At 43.2% G+C, this 19,186-nt stretch overlaps 1 protein-coding gene across 4 annotated transcripts; it reads left to right on the forward strand.

Moving 5' to 3' along the window:
- The first annotated feature begins 2,495 nt into the window (after nucleotides 1-2,495).
- Nucleotides 2,496-18,678, forward strand: MXD1 (MAX dimerization protein 1). 4 transcript variants are annotated; one of them, XM_079987605.1, is made up of 7 exons: nucleotides 2,496-2,753; nucleotides 4,272-4,371; nucleotides 7,345-7,374; nucleotides 9,705-9,758; nucleotides 12,945-13,059; nucleotides 13,508-13,667; nucleotides 13,786-18,678. In XM_079987605.1, exons 1-7 carry the CDS (start codon nucleotides 2,675-2,677, stop codon nucleotides 13,971-13,973), a joined length of 726 nt encoding a protein of 241 aa, XP_079843731.1. In that variant the 5' UTR covers nucleotides 2,496-2,674; the 3' UTR covers nucleotides 13,974-18,678. The 4 variants fall into 4 exon arrangements, with proteins under 4 accessions (XP_079843731.1, XP_079843733.1, XP_079843730.1 ...); XM_079987604.1 differs by having other exon boundaries at nucleotides 2,503-2,753; nucleotides 13,783-18,678; XM_079987607.1 differs by lacking the exon at nucleotides 9,705-9,758 and having other exon boundaries at nucleotides 2,499-2,753.
- The last annotated feature ends 508 nt before the right edge of the window (nucleotides 18,679-19,186 follow it).

Genomic DNA, 19,186 nt, shown 5'->3' on the forward strand with positions numbered 1-19,186 from the left:
TAAATACTTTTAAATGATTTATTTTCTATGTTTTTAGCTTTTTCTATTCTATCTGTAAGCTGCTTTGAGTGTTTGGAGAGAAGGTGAGGATATAGATGGTGGTGATATATATATATTAATACAGGATGCTGGGCTAGATGGGGTGCCAACCTGATCCAGCAAAAGTAGAATGCCCTAATATAACTGATGTCTTGGGTGCGTTTCCCTATAGCTCAACGTGGCTGCCTTTTCTTTTTACGAGGCAAAGGGGTATATGGTGGAAGGGGGAGCTCCACCAGGCCTTCTCCCCCCTCAACTGTCACCTGGTGGCAGCAATTCCATCAGGCTGTCCCAGTGGGAGAGGTAGGGAGCAAAAGGCTCATTCCATCAGCTTTGCAGGAGGCTCCGCTCCATCAGGCACCTCCTCCTGGTGCTCCCTGAACTTTGCCAGCTTGTCAGTATAGGGACCACTGTTCAGAAAATAGTGACTGAGTTTTTGTTTTCCTCCTGCGTTTTCCGTCTCTCTCTCAATCAAAATAAAAAGACTGTAAGCCTGCAGGGGCAGAGACTGCCTTGTTTTGATCACCTTGTTGTTGTTGTTGTTTAGTCGTGCCCGACTCTTCGTGACCCCCTGGACCAGAGCATGCCAGGCACTCCTGTCTTCCACTGCCTCCTGCAGTTTGGTCAGACTCATGTTTGTAGCTTCGAGAACACTGTCCAGCCATCTCGTCCTCTGTCGCCCCCTTCTCCTTGTGCCCTCCATCTTTCCCAACATCAGGGTCTTTTCCAGGGAGTCTTCTCTTCTCATGAGGTGGCCAAAGTATTGGAGCCTCAGCTTCAGGATCTGTCCCTAAGGCTGATTTCCCTAAGAATGGAGAGGTTTGATCTTCTTGCAGTCCATGGGACTCTCAAGAGTCTCCTCCAGCACCAGAATTCAAAAGCATCAATTCTTCGGCGATCAGCCTTCTTGATGGTCCAGCTCTCACTTCCATATATCACCTACACAAACACAAATGCCGCCTCCTTCTCCCCGCAGTGTTGCGCCTGCCACGCTCGCCGCCTCCTTGCACCAAGCCTGGGCTTTAGGCCTTCCTCGGAATTAAGATTGCCGGAAGAAATATCAACAACCTCAGATATGCAGATGACACAACCTTGATGGCAGAAAGTGAGGAGGAATTAAAGAACCTTTTATTGAGGGTGAAAGAGGAGAGTGCAAAATATGGTCTGAAGCTCAACATCAAAAAAACGAAGATCATGGCTACTGGTCCCATCACCTCCTGGCAAATAGAAGGGGAAGAAATGGAGGCAGTGAGAGATTTTACTTTCTTGGGCTCCCTGATCACTGCAGATGGTGACAGCAGCCACAAAATTAAAAGACGCCTGCTTCTTGGGAGAAGGGCAATGACAGGCCTAGACAGCATCTTGAGAAGTAGAGACATCACCTTGCCAACAAAGGTCCGTCTAGTTCAAGCTATGGTTTTCACAGTAGTGATGTATGGAAGTGAGAGCTGGACCATAAAGAAGGCTGATCGCCGAAGAATTGATGCTTTTGAATTCTGGTGCTGGAGAGTCCCATGGACTGCAAGAAGATCAAACCTCTCCATTCTGAAGGAAATCAGCCCTGAGTGCTCACTGGAAGGACAGATCCTGAAGCTGAGGCTCCAGTACTTTGGCCACCTCATGAGAAGAGAAGACTCCCTGGAGAAGACACTGATGTTGGGAAAGATGGAGGGCACAAGGAGAAGGGGGCGACAGAGGACGAGATGGTAGGACAGTGTTCTCGAAGCTACCAGCATGAATTTGACCAAACTGCGGGAGGCAGTGGAAGACAGGAGGGCCTGGCATGCTCTGGTCCATGGGGTCACGATGGGTCGGACACGACTAAACGACTAAACAACAACAACTGCTCTAGCCAGCAGAGCTAGCTAGGCCTGGGCCTCCTAGAGCCCCCTCCACCTCCTTCCCCAAACTGATTGGACAAGAAATACATAATGGCAAAGACGCGTGGCTAGTGGGCGGGGCGGAACGCTAGAAGTCAACACAATAAGCGAAGGGGAGGGGGCCATGGGCAGCACTGACCAATCAAAAAGGAAGGCTCGAACGGGGTTAGAAGGCAGAGCAGCCTGGATTGGGCCTACGGGAGTTAGCGTAAAACGTCATTTTGGTAGCCCTGACCAATGGGGCGCCCGTGCAAAGGAAAGGCGCTGCTATAGCACCGTCGAATGGGACGTGCCTCTAAGGCTTGTCCAATGAGACACTAGATCTGAATTAGGTGCGGCCTTTTCGGCTCGGCGAGCCAACCAGAGGCGGGAAACCTCGGCCTAGATAAAGGCGGGCTCAGGAGCAGAGGCGGCCAATGCCGAGCGAGCAGGGCGTGGCTGGCCGCTTATTTCCCCCTTTCCACTCTGCCTAGCTGAGGGCCAATCGGGCAGCGGCAGGGGCGGAGCCGGGCCACGGTCGCCCAATGGGCGCCGCGCTCCAGGGGCAGCGGGTTGGGCTGCGGAGGGAGGGCTTGGTTGCGGCGAGTCTGTCAGGCTGCGAGGTGGGGTAAACACACACAGTCGGGCTCCGGGCGCTGGACGGAGGCGGCGGCGGAAGAAGAAGAAGAGAGTCCTGGCTGCTGCGGCTGACTCTGTGGCGGTGTCGTCGGCGTCGAGGGCTCCGGCGGCGGCGGCAGGACCAAGCAGCCGGCAAAATGGCGGCGGCCGCCCAAGTGTGCGAAAACATCCAGATGCTGCTGGAGGCGGCCGAGTTCCTGGAGCGGAGGGAGCGAGGTAGGCCTGCCGGCCCAAGTTCTCTCAGGGCCTGTCGCCTTCACCGCTCGCTCTCTCCCGTCTGGCGGCGGCGGCGGGGGGCTCGGGCCGCGCTGAGGGAGAGCACCCGGCCGCCCCGGTGACAGCGAGGCTCCCTCCGGGATGCCGCCGCCGCCGCCGTTGTTTTTTTGTTGCTCTCGCTCCGCCCGGGAGAGGAGGCTGGAGAAGAAGGCGGAGGGGCGACGCCGATCTGCCCCCTTCCTGCCTGCCTGCCTGCCTGCCGCGTTGTTCTTAGTCCGTGTGTTTTTCTCCGCTTCTCCCTCCCTCCTTCGGCACCATCTCCGCCTTCCCTTCTTCCCATCCCCCCCTCAGGAAAAGAGTAAACAACTCGGGCCTTTAAAGCGAAAATGGGAAGCGCCGCGCGAGGAGGAGGAGGGGGCTAAAAATAAGCCCGAAAGGCGGGGGGGGGGGGAGGGGGCGGGCGAATGGCCTGGCTGCTGCTTCCTCCTCCTCCTCTTCCTCCTCCGCAGATTTCCTTTCTTCTGAGCCTGTTCACTAGGGAGGGAGCCCCGGATTCCCTTCTGATCCAGCTTTGCCTTTTCTCTTGCTCGCTCCTCCCTCCTTCCCTCCCTCCCTCCCAGCCGCCGCCGCCTCCTCTTCCCACTTAGCGGGGCGGGGGGGGGGCGGGGGCAGGTTGTGGGGCTATAAAAATCTACCACGCTTCCGATCGTGGGGATAAATCGCGCCCCCCTTGTATTTTGCCCCATTTAATGTGTGACAAAGCCTCTCGAAGGTATTGAACAAGAACATCCATGGCGACAAATAAATGAATAAAGCGGCTGAAGCCGGCACACACAAATCAATTCAGTTTGGGGGAGCGGGCCCTGTTATTGGGGGTGTGCCCTGCTATTCCTCACCCACTCGCTCCGCTTTTAACCCTAACGGGGGCCTGAACTGTAGAAGGAAATGGAGCGGCCATGACGATCGAGGTCAAGTGCTGAAAGTGTCGAGATGGAAAGCTGCTGTGCCCTTGCCTGACTCTGAAGGCATTACCCATTTGTAAATTCCAAACAGCTTTTACAAAACTCTGTTAACATCTTCTCTGGGAAAGGGGGGGGGAGTATCGCAGTGTTCATAATCTCTTGTCGCCCCCCCACCCACAACTGAGACATTATTGATTCAGCATCATAATAATTGGTGCATTTCAAGCATTCAAAGTACCAGTACTTCCTGTACACTATTTGTGTATTCTTTATACCAGGCTTGTAAGATAAGATGTTAACATATTGCACTTAAGAATGCTGAGACAAAGAGAATACAGACTCGACTGAGGCTAGCCATCTAATGAATTTGTGAGTGAGGGGTCTTTGAATTCAGCTTTCATGGCATGTGAAATCCTGTGGATGGGATTAATTTGAAGGAGAACATGCACTGAATGTCAGGAGATGAAGTATTTAGTTATATTTGCCAGTGAACTTAAATGAGTTGTTTTGTTTTGCTATGAGTTAATAATGGGATGAATAATTGTTTCCCCCACAGAAGCTGAGCATGGCTATGCTTCCATGTTACCCTACAGCAGCAAGGATAGAGATGCCTTAAAACGAAGAAACAAATCTAAGAAAAATAGTAGTAGTAGCAGGTAAGGAAAACTGAGTGTTCTGCCTTTGTCTTGCAGGGTGAGCCATGCACATAACTCAGTCACTTCCAAAGCAACTACAGTAGAGGCATGATGAGTACATTGGGCACGTGCTAATTACAAGGATATTAGCCTTAATTAAAAGGTTAAGCTGTAGTCCTAACCCCACTTGCCTGGGAGTAAGCCCCATAGAGTTAATTAGGATTTCCTTCTGAGTAGACAGGGTTAGGATTACAGTTTAAGTCAAGATGTAGATTGTATTGTCTAAAAGTTTTCATGTTTGTGATCAAAAGGGCATGACAGTTTCACTTTTGTTTCCTGTCAATGGTTACACTGGCCTCTGAACCAATCTACTGTACTGTAATGCTGCAGTTGGAATATCTGAAGAAGAATTTGTCAAAAATTTAAATTAAATTCAAATTTAAAACATCCTTCATGTTGAGTTGGGTGTGCTTCATTCTAAGGATTTTGAGACACGTTTTAGAAAAAAAGGCACAATTTAAATTTGCAGGAAATGCCACACACATTTCAGTGCCAGTTTAGATTTCTGGAAGCCAAGTTTTCTAAGAAATTTAGAATGGATTTGGAAGAGTGCTTATTTGAAGCCAGTGAAATTTGAAAACACATTAACAGCTGTAATCCAGGGGTGAGGCACTTTTGGCCCTCCAAATGTTTTAGAACTCCAAACTTCCATCAGGCCTAGAAAGTATGGTCAATAGCCAGGAATGATGGCAGCTGTAGTTTAGGAGACCAGAGTTTCCCCACACTTGTTATAATCCTGAGCACAATTATTAAAGAGTAAATGCTGTTGTTGAAATGGGGTTTACTTCTGCATAAATATGCTGCTTCTCTTGCATTAAATGCAATCATATGGATCGAGGTTTTTGCATCAGTTCCTTAATTTTGTGCACAAAATGACTATCTGCCTATGGGGTATTTGTAGTAAGTATTCAAGACTGCTATATAATACAAGATGTGTTTATTAGGCATATTTATGTCCCATCCTTTATCCCTAAAACAGCAATCAAGGTGACTTGCAGCATGTCAAAATAACCATATAAAATATAGAAAAGCAAAACAGTTAATGATAGCAGATAAAATAATCTTAACAATGAGGGTCAGTATTATAACATCTTGGTGTAGAAAGCCAAAGTCTGTTGGAACAAAAACATATTACTCTATTACAATTCTGCTAGATAATGGCAGATTTAAGTTCCTTGGACATTGATGAACTGGGCAGTTTAGGACTGCTATATGTCCTTTTCATGGGTATGTAAAATGAGAGTTGTCATAGTGATAAAAGTAGAAGTCGGCAAATGTGTCCTCTTTTTTGCTCTTCAAAATATGGCAACCCTCATTTCAGAAGTTCTTATTGAAGTATGACAATCTTTTTTAAGGCCCAGTTGATTTAACCATTGGCTTGCTAACATTTGTTTTAGTTTTCTGTTTACATATCTGGAGATTCAGGCTGCCTTTATGTCATTGCATGCCTTAGAAGCAGGAAGTACCCAGTTAAAGGTTTATCCTTAAATTACCCTGCTGTGCCAGTGGTTAGTGGTCTTGAGATAAGTACATGATGTTCTGCCATTTGGGAATGGTATGGAAAGTGGAAGATGAAGTTTCAGTGTTAACTCTTCTTCCCCCTTGCCCCAGCTTTATTAGTTTACCCTTTAATGTGAACCTTACATTAGATATAGTTCTCCAGGGAAGTGTATAGTTTGTATAAAATTATGTTGAGACAAGTAAAATATATGCTCAAATATAGTTCAGGAGTCTCTGGCAAGCTAATCAGTTCAGTTTATTGGTTCTTCCTCCAATGATTTTCCCGTAAGCCCATTTTCCTGCTTTAAAGATGAGTGTGTAGTGGAACTTTACTTTGAAAGTGTGCATACCACTCGATTTAGGTGCTAGATCATCAGTTGCATCAGATATGGAAGATTTAGAATTGTAGAGTTGGAAGGGACCCTGAAGATCATTTAGTCCAACCCCTGCAATGCAGGAATATGCAGCTGTCCCATATGGGAATTGAACCTGCAGCCTTGGCATTATCAGCACACGCTCTAACCAAGTTGACCACCCTCTAACCTAACCTGAGCTAGGAATCTTCTGGAATCTCATTCAGCTGTCCCTTCTAATTTGTTGGTGCATGTGTTGTTTTTTTAATTTCTATTCTTCCTTTATTTAATTGCAATGTAATGTTTAGAATAATAAAAAGAACATACTAAAAACAAAGGTTTCTACTTAAGAAATACTTTTCTAGCCTCTCATGCGGGTAAACACAACAGTCTTCCCCAGGATTTGACACATGGGGGTGTCACCTGACAGCCACATACATGGGTTTGTGCAATATGTTTTTGTTGTGCATTAGCAGTTTTGTCTTCATGAGTACATCATGTGCAGAGTATGTTCTCTTCTCACATACTTATTTAAATGAAATTATGGTGATGATTATGTTGGGTAAGTTATCCAAAATCATCCACAAGTTCTTCAAAAGCTTTAAGAGGAACAGTCATGTAACTTGGATGGGTTAAATATGTGCATTTTTTTTTTAGTTGTAATCAAATGTTATCGAGTTCTCCTGGAAAGTTTTTTTCTTGCTCTTAAAAGCGACGGTTCCCCACCCCAGGACAGGAGGAGGAAAGACTTTTAAAATAGTCCAGGAAATTTCTTTCTTAATCTGTATTATGGGGTATAGTTGGATTCAGAAAGACTGTGGGTCTTGCAAAATAAGTGGTTGTGATTCATTCAGTAGATTATTTTGCCACGCCTTATGGTGAGATCCATGGAACGGGCAGGCATGATTGTATCTTATTCATAATGCAACTGTGGTCCCTGGTTTGAGATCCCTACTGACCTGGGATTCAGTTACAAACAGAGTTGCATCTTGTTGACAGTGGTTTGAAACCTGCAAAGGTATGTTTACTCCATGGTTGACAAGTGTAAATGGTTACATTAATCCCCTCTTTCTCTATTTAGATCAACACACAACGAAATGGAAAAGAACAGGTGAGTCTTCAAATGGACATTATAAATTTTTATTAATCACAGCAGTAGTCGCATCTTACATTTTATAGTAATTTGATGAAGTGAATCAAAGCAGTGTTTTTAGCTTAAAAATCCAGTTTGGGGAAGCTGTTTTTTTCTGGGTGGCGGCTTGAAGTACAGTCATACCTTGTTTTGAGTCTGCCCCGTTTAGGGTCCATTTCGTCGAACGTCCATGGCAAACCCAGAAGTACTGAAACAGGTTACTTCTGGGTTTGCCGCTCACACACGTTCAGAAGCACTAAATCGTGCTTCGTGCATGCGCAGAGCCATACGTTGTCGAGTACCCAGGGCTCTGGAACGGATCCCAGACGCAAAAGGAGGTACGACTGTATACAGAATTGTGCATGTGGCAAGAGCTGCTGAGTGGAAAGGCTTTAATGCAAAATCTCATGTGCACTGTCTTTGGGCCATTCTGTTTGCCATATGCATTAAATCACCCCACTATAATCAGAATTCTCAAACCACATTGAAATGATTCTGAAAACTGTCCTTCAGCCTTTCTATGTTTGAGTGCCTTTAGGATATTGGGTCTGTTATGAAAATAACTACAGTGGTGCCCCGCAAGACGAACGCCTCGCAAGACGGAAAACCCGCTAGACGAAAGGGCTTTCCGTTTTGGAGGCGCTTCGCAAAACGAATTTCCCTATGGGCTTGCTTCGCAAGACGAAAATGTCTTGCGAGTTCCTGCGGGTTTTTTCCCCTTCCCCCCTTTTCCTAAGCCGCTAAGCCGCTTATCAGCTGATCCGCTGATAAGCCGCTTAACAGCTGATCGCTAAAAGCCCCTAAACCGCTAATAGCGCTAATCCGCTAAGCTGTCAATGGGCTTGCTTCGCAAGACGAAAAAACCGCTATACGAAGAGCCTCACGGAACGGATTAATTTTGTCTTGCGAGGCACCACTGTACGTTGGTAGTGATGGTTCTCCGAATGACAAAGTCTCAGAAAAAAATATTGCTGAAGGAAAAACTTCTCAGCAGCTTTACTCCTCCGTGGTCTTCAGAAAGGGGCTATTGCTCCAGTGATGTTTGCTTAGGAACTGTGTGATTTCATTCCAACCACATGTGCTAGTGGGGGTCTGCAGTCTGTATTTCCCAGCTGGCACACAGTACTTCAAAAGGCTTTCACCGCAGGAACTAGTTTGTGGTTGCCTGTTGCCACTTTTCTTGCATACAGTTCTCAGACTAGTAAATGAATGTGGGAAATACTGATTTATAAATTCAATAACCTGTTCAAAGGATCATATTGGACTAAGTTTAAGGCTGATTTGGCATCCATACATGTGATTGCTGCTCTAACTGGGTTGGCACAAATAGGACATCTAGAGTACTCTTTGGAGGCACTTACTACGTGTACCTTAGTCACAGTGCTGTGGCTTAATTGAGATGGGTTTATTGGTGTGGTAGACTTACCATGTGAGGCTGGAATGTTAGACTAATTCCTATGTTATATAGAAAAGGATGTTGGTAGAACCTCTCCTGAAACATTTTAGGAATTAGCTGCATATCTTTTGTAAGAACTGGAGCTTAATTTGGGATATGGCAAATGATGAGCTAATGGTTATGAAAAGAAGGTAATGAAACTTAGAAAATAGGAAACTACTTATTGCTATTTCTCTAAAATGCACCATGGGCTTCATTTTGACATTTTTCTACTTCATTTAAGAATGAAATTATTTTTTTACACAGACAAGAAATCATTCTGTTTTTACACAGGCGCTTTCAACAAGGGATTAAACATGCTACAACACTTTGCACCTAAAGTGAATTTAAATGGCTGCACATCTTCAATCTTTTAAATTATAGAATTGAAACAATACATTATGTTTTAAATGTTCAGCTTTTGATCATTGTTAGCATGAACTGGATTTCCAGGAAGAAAATGTTTTAGGAAAAATTCCCTGTTGTCCTTCAGGCCATTTACTGTAGAGCAGTTTGGGCCTTTTTAGTAAATGTAGTCTACAACATGTAAACATTTGTCTGTGTTCCAAATTAGGTGTGTTGTAAATCATTTTCTATAGAAAACTCATTCAGCAGTGCTTAGTAAATTGCCTCCCATAATATTTACCAAGGAAATTACAGAAAGTGAAGCAGAGAAATTCCGCCAGCTCAGCCTGTAAATCTCATGATCCAATAAGATATCTTAGGAACTACAATTTAAAATGATGTGGGCATGATTTAGTCATGGTTAAGCACTTTGTACACTTAAATTCAATAACAAAAGTTAAGCACGTGTTTTATTTTCTTCCATGGAATAAATGAAAATTAAGTGTTTAAATTTTAAATGTGTTTACAGCATGTCTACAAATAGCAAGGTTGCATTTGTGAAGACTGCTTGCAACATAACCAAGTAAATAGTGTTTACTGTCTGTTTTTTTTAAACAATAGCTGTAGGTTGCCTTTCAAGGGATTCCAGGGAGCATACAGTGAGCATATAATAAAACATTTGTCAAGTGATTTAAAGATTGAGAGGCAAAGAGAACTGTAAAAAGTAAAAGAAGACTGGGATAACAAGCCTTTCAAACTCCTGAGCAAATATATGTTAAACTGGTGCTGAAAAGATAGTAATGCCAAAAATAGTAACGCCAACACCAGTCATATCTCCCTGAGGAGATGAGTGTGGTACCAGCACAGAAACTACCCTGTCCTTAGTGCATACATAATACGCTTTCACTAAGGAAGAAGGCCCTCTGCCAAGGATCTCAAGGCATTGTCCTATAGGCATTTGGGTATGAAGGCACTTAGAGCTTTAAAGGGAATTCCTTGAATTGGAAACAACTAGGAAGTCAGTGTAGTGCTTTGAAAATGGAAGCACTATGACTCATCTGGCTTAAACAGTTAAAATTCTGGCAGCCAAATAAAATGTTATGGTTATCCATCTGGATAGGGGGGAAAGGAAATTTTATCAGTGCTCTTTTTGAAAATGCAATACTTTATTGTTGCTTTATTGATTTTATGTCATTGCAATTACATCTGGAAGGCATCACATTGGCTAATCCTGACCTAGACTGTATTTGAAGAACTTCTGAAACTTTCCTTGTTGTGTCAATGAAATTCTGGTTCACAACATAGTTCTTGCTTATTAAATATATACTGTTCCATGCTGGTATTAAGAGTACTTTTGTATACTTGGTAAATATGTACCTTTACTTAGGATTGCATAGGACTAATTGAGGGCAAATTGTAATTGCTGCAGCCTGGGCTCTACAAATGGCAGATCAGCTTGTAAGCCACCAATTATTTTTACTAGCCTGTGGGAATATTTGTTTTCTTTATTTTTATTGTTGTATTAAAAATGCCCCTAAGTATGTGGCAGTTTGACTTGAAGGAGGAGGTCCTATTGTCCCCACAGTCCTAACTCCCAGCACTTTTTTTGTTTGAAAAGAAAAGACTAATCCCAATAATTTTGTAAGCATAAAGAACACCATCTCCCTGAGCAAAAACTTTCAGGCCTGTGTTTTCCCAGCTCCTGGCTTTCACCAAAAGGCTGTTCCATGTAACCCTCCCCTTACCTTAGGCAGGCTCTCTGTTCTTTTCACCCACCACTGCAAAGGGCTTCATTTGTACAGCCTGACAGGAATTCCTTTTTAATACCAGTGTAAAAAAAAAGGGACCATAACTATATACTTCCTCCAGAGAAATGTGCTCTGGGAGTTTCTTCCAACCTTATTTCCTTTCATGAACTATTTTCTTCACAAGCTAGTATTTTAAACATCAGTAGGGAGCCTTCAGCCCCCTGGCTGAATTTGGTCCAGCATGGATTCCATTTTGACTTGTTAAGCTGTTTTCCCCCAAACCACGCCCATCTGCTGCACACCTGATGTCATATGTGACAGGTTAGCACAACCAAGTTCCTCCATAAAGAACCCTATTGTGCAGCTGATCCCTGCCTAAATCAGGGAAAACATAAAACAGGGTTGAAGTTCAAGCTTGCTGGATCAGCTGTGCAGCAGAGTTCCCTGTGCAGAACTCAGCTGTGCAGCCAATTTTTGCAGAAAGCAGCTTTGCCAGCTGTATGCTCAGTGCCTGGGAAGCTGGCAAAGGCCTCTATGCTGCAGTTCCCAAGTGCCTGACAACCATATGGATGCAACAACCTACCTGCATCTGCTCACCTGTCAAGGTTGGTGCATGGTGGTGTGGAAATAGAGGAATCTGGCCCACCAGTCTAAAAAGCTTCCCCACCCTTGCTTCATACACATACTGTTTATTTTGTCATCAGTCCTGAACCGAATAGAAGGCTAGAGTGAATTTGTTTTAAAAATCTGTTTTCTCTTTCGTCCCATGTGGTTAAGGTATGGAGAAGGACTAAGCTGAAGGGAAGAGGCAAGGAAGGAAGAGTAGCAGAAAAGGGTACACACAAAAGCTGGGAATTTAAAAGGTTGTAGGACCAGGAAAGGGACCTTTGTGAATTGCTTATGGTCAGAATAGATAGTACAGTGGTGCCTCGCAAGACGAAATTAATTCGTTCCGCGAGTCTCTTCGTCTTGCAGTTTTTTTCGTCTTGCGAAGCACGGCTATTAGCGGCTATTAGCAGCTTAGAAAAAGGGGAAAAAAGGGCAAGAACTCGCAAGACGTTTCGTCTTGCGAAGCAAGCCCATCATAGGGAAATTCATCTTGCGAAGCACCTCAAAAGACGGAAAACTCTTTCGTCTAGTGAGTTTTTCGTCTTGCGAGGCATTCGTCTTGCGGGGCACCACTGTACTTGGTTAGACATGCCAGTAGTCCAGTAGGCTTGAATGTTGTGAGGGGGTATCTGCAAAAAAATGACAACAGTTAATGAATAGGCTTACTAAAACCATTCAGTTTAAAGGCTTTTGCCTTTAGTTGAAAAATTCTAAAGCTAAACAGAGTATTACATGGAAAAGCTCAAGGTCTCCAACAACTAGTTAAAATGCTGGTGATCAACTTATCAGTGGTGGTTAGTTATCTTTGAAACTAATTTTGCTACATTACCGGGTAAGGTAAAACTGGAATTAGTTTTAATTAAAATGTGTGGGTATCTTGCGTTGTGTAATTATAATTGCATCACTTTATGACTTTGTGGTGTATTGAGATTGACTAGCTTCATGGCATATGTTACGTCAAAGTACATTTAAACTACAGGTAGGAAACTGAATCTTAACTCCCTAGTGCAGCTGATTGGAGCTTGAAAGGAGTCTTGTGCCGCACTTTGAAGCCCTGACAATCAGCTGATGGTTGAGCTTCAAAGCTACCTGTAAACCCCTTTTTGACCCAGCCTCAATATCTCTGCCCCACATTGGACATAGGACAGGAGAGCTTGGCTTGCCCACTATGGCCTGGCACTATGGCCTGTTTTAGACATTTAGAATGGGTATTGAATCAGGCATAGCCAACTTTCAAAAGACCTAATTCAGAATGGCCTGAGACAGTGATGAATATGCTTTTCATCTCTTTTCTAAGCTTCATGATTACTTATCCTAGTTCCTTAGTTATATAATAGAGAAGTACCCATGATGAATGTTTCCAGATCGTTGATCTTACACTCACAACAACCTGTGTGTATCTTCGTTAACAGACGTGCTCATCTTCGACTGTGTCTGGAGAAGCTCAAAGGGCTGGTGCCTCTTGGACCGGAATCCAGTAGGCATACCACGCTAAGTTTACTTACAAAAGCTAAATTGCACATCAAGGTGAGTTGATGTGGATGGGCTCTAGAGCTCCATGTAAAAAAGCTCATTATGTTTGTCAAATATATCATGGAACTGAGATAGGGAGTAAATAACGCCATATTCCTAAAGAACATTGTTTCCTCGCAAATGAAGAGGGCTGCTTCATCATGGTACGAGAAAAGACAAAACATCATAATCTTTGAGTCAACATTGTTACCACATTGGAAGAATACATACAGACATTAAGTTTTGGCAGGCACTTGAAGGTAAATCATGATGAGTAGGTGCCAAAGACAATGCCTGCGCATCACTGATGAAGGGTCCACATGATTTTATACAAGGCCTTAAAATTGCTTGGGAAGTGCCATTAGACATACTTTCATATGCAAATAATAATAAATTGATATAATGGCTTTTAACTTTTGCACATAATGCACAAGAATCATATTACACCTGTTTTGTTCTACAGAAACTTGAAGACTATGACAGAAAAGCAGTACACCAAATAGATCAGTTGCAACGAGAACAGCGGCACCTGAAAAGGCAGCTGGAGAAACTGGGTATTGAGCGAATAAGAATGGACAGTATAGGATCTACTGTTTCTTCTGATCGATCCGATTCAGACAGAGGTGTGTACTGGTGGTGTTTGAGTTGGGTCCCTGCTTCCATGACCAAATAGGAATTGCATTGTTAGGAAGTGAATGCTGTCTGAGTTACCCAAGTAACATTGCATTTCTTTTGCAGAAGAAATCGATGTGGATGTGGAAAGCACAGACTACCTAACAGGGGACCTAGACTGGAGCAGCAGCAGCAGCCCAAGTGATTTGGACGAAAGGGGAAGCTTGCAGAGTGTCTGCAGTGATGAGGGCTATTCGAGCGCCGGCATTAAGAGAATAAAGCTGCAGAACAATCTCAAGGCTTGTCTCAGCCTATAAGGAGCCAGTAGCTTTCTTTCCATCCATTGCTGTTTCCTTGTTGGATCTTACTAGGTAGTATGTTGGACCGTCCCACAATTCTCTTGCACGTAAACTTCTTGTGCCACCAACATTACCAAAATCTGCTTTGCCTAAGTCTGAAAACAGTGCATAGGGTTGTGGGTTACAAGCTACTCTCTGGAGCACACATCTGATGGCATCCACTAGCTTCCCTTTTCTGTCAGTAAACTCATCTCTATGAGACTGAACATTCCTACCAAATTTCTAAGCACCCAATAATATTGTTGCAGTAATAGCAACTTACACTTTTTGCCTGTGCTGCTGTTGCTTAATGTTCAAGATTAACTTTTTCACTATAGGGGTGGGAGGAGGGGAGAGCATAATATAAGGTGTCCGAAACAGCCAGACTAGCCACTATTCCTCAAACATGACCTCTATAGGAAGAACTCGTGGTTTCTGTCATTCAGAGCTGGTGATTGGCAGAGCATACTTATGAAGCATTGCAAGTTTCTGTGAGGGAATTGTGCAGTGAAATGTCCCAGCCACTGTTCAGAAGTTACTCTGAAGTGTCCCAAGTCATTGTAGTTGTAATGTAATATCTGAGACACTCCTGCCAGTACTGAATCAAAGCTCCATTTGGATTATAAGCACTGAGCCACCTTCTCATCAGTAGTCCCAGAGGGCGAGGATTGAGACGGGCAACTGGCAGACCAAAACTAACTTTGGCAGAAATATAGTAGGAATAGGATTGTGCAGTAGGCTGTTGATGGGGTGGGGTTCTTTCACTATTAGCTCAATACCTTGGTAGGATGCCTTTACTTAAAGACATCTCAATTATCTTTGGTGTCAAAAGACCAAATGGTACTTTAAACTACTCCAGTGCAATCTTTATGATGATGTCTTTGCATTGATAGCTGCATTTACCTTTTGTTCCTAGCAGCAGTTCTAGCTAAGTCCTTCTTGTCTCTGGGACAATTCTTTCTACCTCCGAGAGATGAACAAAGCTGATCTCGATCCCTTTAGCACAAAAGAATTATGCCTCATTTGTATACTTGGTTCTAGTCCAATCTGTTTACTTAAAAAAATTCAGCAATAACTGAGTGACAAAGTTAGCTGTGCTAGCTTTGAGTTAATGACTGAGGAGACTGCATTACAGTAATTCTGTGGTGCCATCTTGGCATTCTAGCACTCCTTTGCCTGTTTAAATTATTTGGTAGCCCTCAGAAAAGTGACTTGCATGTGGATTTTAGGTTTGACTTTTATTATCTTTTCTGTCCGCTTCTCACCCTGTCTCTGGTGTCCCACATCCAACAGCATTCTAACCACTAACTAGAGCACACACAAATGTACATAACGTGGTCTATGAATAGTATTTATTCATTTTTATATAAACTTAATGTAATAACATTCTTATGATTTTATGCTTTTATAGATGTTTAGGAAACTTTGTATTTCATGGTCCACTGAGAGAGATTTCCTTAGTCCCATTCTCTTTGCTTTGAACATTAACTCCCAGGGACTTTTAATATTTATTTGTATACAGCTTGCTGTCCCCGAGCACTTAGAGGATACCTGAGAGCCAGTTAAGCAACTTCATGTCACTTCACTCTAAAAGGGCTATGTAGCTTATCTAGCTTCAAAATGTAATTCATGCTTGCTTGCATGACCTGAGCTGCCAAAATCCACTAGGACACAAGTTCTAAACAACATGAAAATTACATTTGATTTCTTCAAGAAGCTTAAAGCTATCTTTGGGAAAAAAATCAAGATGGGAAGTGGGGCTAGTGGATTGCTAAAGATCTCCAAAGCTATTTCTTTTGAGTGTGCTAACTTTAAAAAAAAAAAAAAAAGGCTGGAATTTTAAGTTGTCCAGCAGACTTGCACTGAACTCCTATTTGTTGGAGGCCTTCTTGCATTTATAAGCTGGCTTTGAATCGAAGCAGAAAACCCTTCAGAGAGCTAGCTCCCAACCTGTAAACTAAAAGAAGTTGAGTAGCTGCACTTTGAGGTCCTTTGTTCTGACATGTTTCTTGCCTGAGACCTTTGAGCTTCTATATTTGTTAATGAGTTGCATAAAACTGCCTCACAAATTCAACTCCATGTTGCCACTTTAAGGTTCAAAGTAACTTCAGATTTTGGGGGCATTTTGATGGGGTAAATTTGAATTACAAATTTGTGTACTTTTCTTTAGACGTAACGAGTCTTAAGGATTCGGCCTAATGTGTTTTAATTGTTGTGCCTTTATATGAGTTAATTATAGCTGGGCACAATCCACTTCTAACTTCTCCTAGATAGTACCCCTTCTTTCTCTCCCTCCTTCCCCAAGCAACAAAAATATATACACACATGGAAGTAGCAGTTTAGCCATGGTTGTATGTGGCCACTTTTGTTTTGGTGTACTTTGAGCCGGAGAAATTCCTGGTGGATTGTGCCTGTTGTATTTTTAGTAAAATACTGAGGGATTCTTGTTTTGGGGGGTTGGGGTTTTGGTTTTTTTGTCCCTATTGTGAACCGGTAATTAATCTTTGCACTGTTTGGATGTGGTCCTTTCAAAATTTGGATGGTACAGAAAAATTGAACTTTGCAAATGATGCACTAATGTTAAAAAAAAACCTAACCTACGGAGGTGAGCGGGGTTTCAGAAGCATCTGGGCATCTAAAACAAATTGTCCTGTGGGCTCCAGGGACACCTTTAAATCTCTTGGCTAGGACTGGCCATAGCAGCTGCAAACTTTGTGGTGCTCTTTGCTATTCACCCAGCCCATCCCTCAGATAGCTGTGCCCACTTCAAGGATGGATAAATAGGCCCAGTTGCATACATGGCCCCCATCATTAGAAATTCCTGCCAACAGGGTGAGGGAGGTTTGTACTGTGCTTGCAGGTAGGCAGCACTGGTGTAGTGCATAACTGCACTAATCTATCCTGACTCAGCTTCATGAGCAGAGGTTTCATACACTGCCAAGGTGGTGTGGGAACAACCACAGGGGTAGCGAGTGGCAACCATGTCACTTGGGTGATGTATAAGCTGGGCCATAGAAGTGTGACATTATGGTCTAGCCAGACTTTCTCTCGAATTCACTGATCCACCAGCATTATGACTCGATAAGCTGCAGATACATTAATTTTGAAGATTACTAAAGGGGAACTGGGGTTGTTTCTGTGCCTGTGTTTACAGCTGGAAGCCGCATGTGTTAAAAAGGTCGCACTAAACGCTGTTGCACTCAGTAACGGCCTGCGCAGAAGCGAATGTGGGGCGCACTTGATTGGAAATGGAAATTCAAAGTTTTTGCTCTTTCTGATCAGAATTAAATGTGGATGTCAGGGTGACAGTCTGAAGTAGCCTAAAAAGTATTGTCTGTACCTGATGAACTTTTCTCCTGAGTGTTGAACACCCAGAACTTTTATTATGGTATTGTGTTTTTTATAAAGCAGAGCTTTCAAGGTGCTGATAGTCACATCTTGTGAACTTTTTTCCAGGGTTGGTGTGAATACCTGTTTTTGATTCAAGCTGAGCACTTATTTGAGATGTCCAGTGAGGTGCCACAAACTTTCCCACCCTCTTGCAAGATTCCAGAGCTCTGGGCATTAGCAGGCTGAGTTCTGCCAACTGCCATTTTAGCACTTTGTTCTCAGAATATGGCACTTCTCTCCCGCCCTTATCCCCCTCCCTCATTCTTTTGTCTTGTTGCTCTCTCTCTTCAGGAGCGCTTACAAATCCACTAGAAGGAAGCCCTGTGTTCTTTGGGAGGATGGGATGAATGATGGGGAAGGTTCTTTTTTTAAGTGCTCTCTGCCTAATTAGAGTGAACTGGGCATCTGGTGTAAGCTCTAGCAATATATTAGGACTCTGAGTCCTCCTTTTGCCCTCTTGGTAACAAATTTCAGGTTTTGACACTTAACTGTATTGAGACAAATTCTGCTTTCTATACCTAGTTTATGTTTGCTCCCCTGATTACAAATACTGTGTTGCTTACTCCCTTTGCTGCTTTGATGCTTTGATTTGAAGAAGGTTTATTATTATTATTATTAATTCTTTCTGTTAGGGCAAGTGTTTGGTTTTTGTACATTATGACCACCTGAAGCTCTTTGAACATCTATGTGAATCAGTGACACTCTTAGTTTGGAGGAAAAACACCCCCACACACTACTGAGCAAACAAAATCTCTTTCCCTGCTCTGCGTCTCTGTACAAAGATTGACTATAGCAAACCTGTTTGTTTTGAATATTGTGGTCTGGTTGAACAACTCTTAAAGTCAGCTTGTTTGGCTGCCATCTGCTTGATGGCTTAAATATGCTTACTGAAACATACCTGTTCCCTTCTGAAGTGTCCAAAGATTTGGCCTATCTGGAGGAGTTCGGCTTTATTTTTGTGCTGTTCTTTTGATTGACCTTTCCTCAAATAGGTGCTCTTAACAACACTTGCGCTTTTGAACTCTTGACATTAGTTTTGGAGTCTTCCAAATAAAAATGCAGCCTAAACAGGGGAGCAGCAGATAGGGAGAAAATAGGAATTCAGTTTCCAGATGTTCAGTTCCTAATGTAAATACCATGTCATAAAAATCCTGTGTCAAGACCATATAATGGTGCTTTTTATTACAGTTAGCACATGCATTTTTAGAAATTACATGTTTTAGAAGACCTTGCTGTGTATATGTATTCTTCTGTATTGTTCAACTGTTAGAAAATAAATTATTTCATTATTAAAGAGTGCTCCAGTGTGGGTGTTTCTTGAAAGGCAGCTCTTATTCATTCATTTATAAAGACATTCAGATCATTTTGAAACTAGCTAGTAAATCTTTTTTCACAGTCTGTAGGGAACATACAGCTGTCTGAAAACTACTTCTAGCATTTTTTTTGCCCTAGCTTCCAGCAGCAGCACCCATACTAAGGACCCATTGAGATTCTGGGAACTTGAGCTGATGCTATGGCATTGATGAAACTAAGCAAATGTGGACCTGATTAATGTTTGGCCACTGACAGTACCATATCAATTACTCTGAGCCATGCAAGGGAAGAGGGGGCGGAAAGTATAATATGGAAGCATAATTTCCTCCACTTGTCTGAATCCTGCTGGTTGATGTCTGACTCTTCCACAGCACTGGGGACTAGAATAGGAGCTGTGGTCTTGGGCCAAATCTGGTGAACTGTCAGCTCAAGGACAAAGGAAGTGGGAGGAACAAAGTACAGTGGTAACCTCAGGTTACAGACGCTTC

Source organism: Podarcis cretensis (genome assembly GCF_951804945.1).
Source record: "Podarcis cretensis genome assembly, chromosome: 8".
NCBI lineage: Eukaryota > Metazoa > Chordata > Lepidosauria > Squamata > Lacertidae > Podarcis > Podarcis cretensis.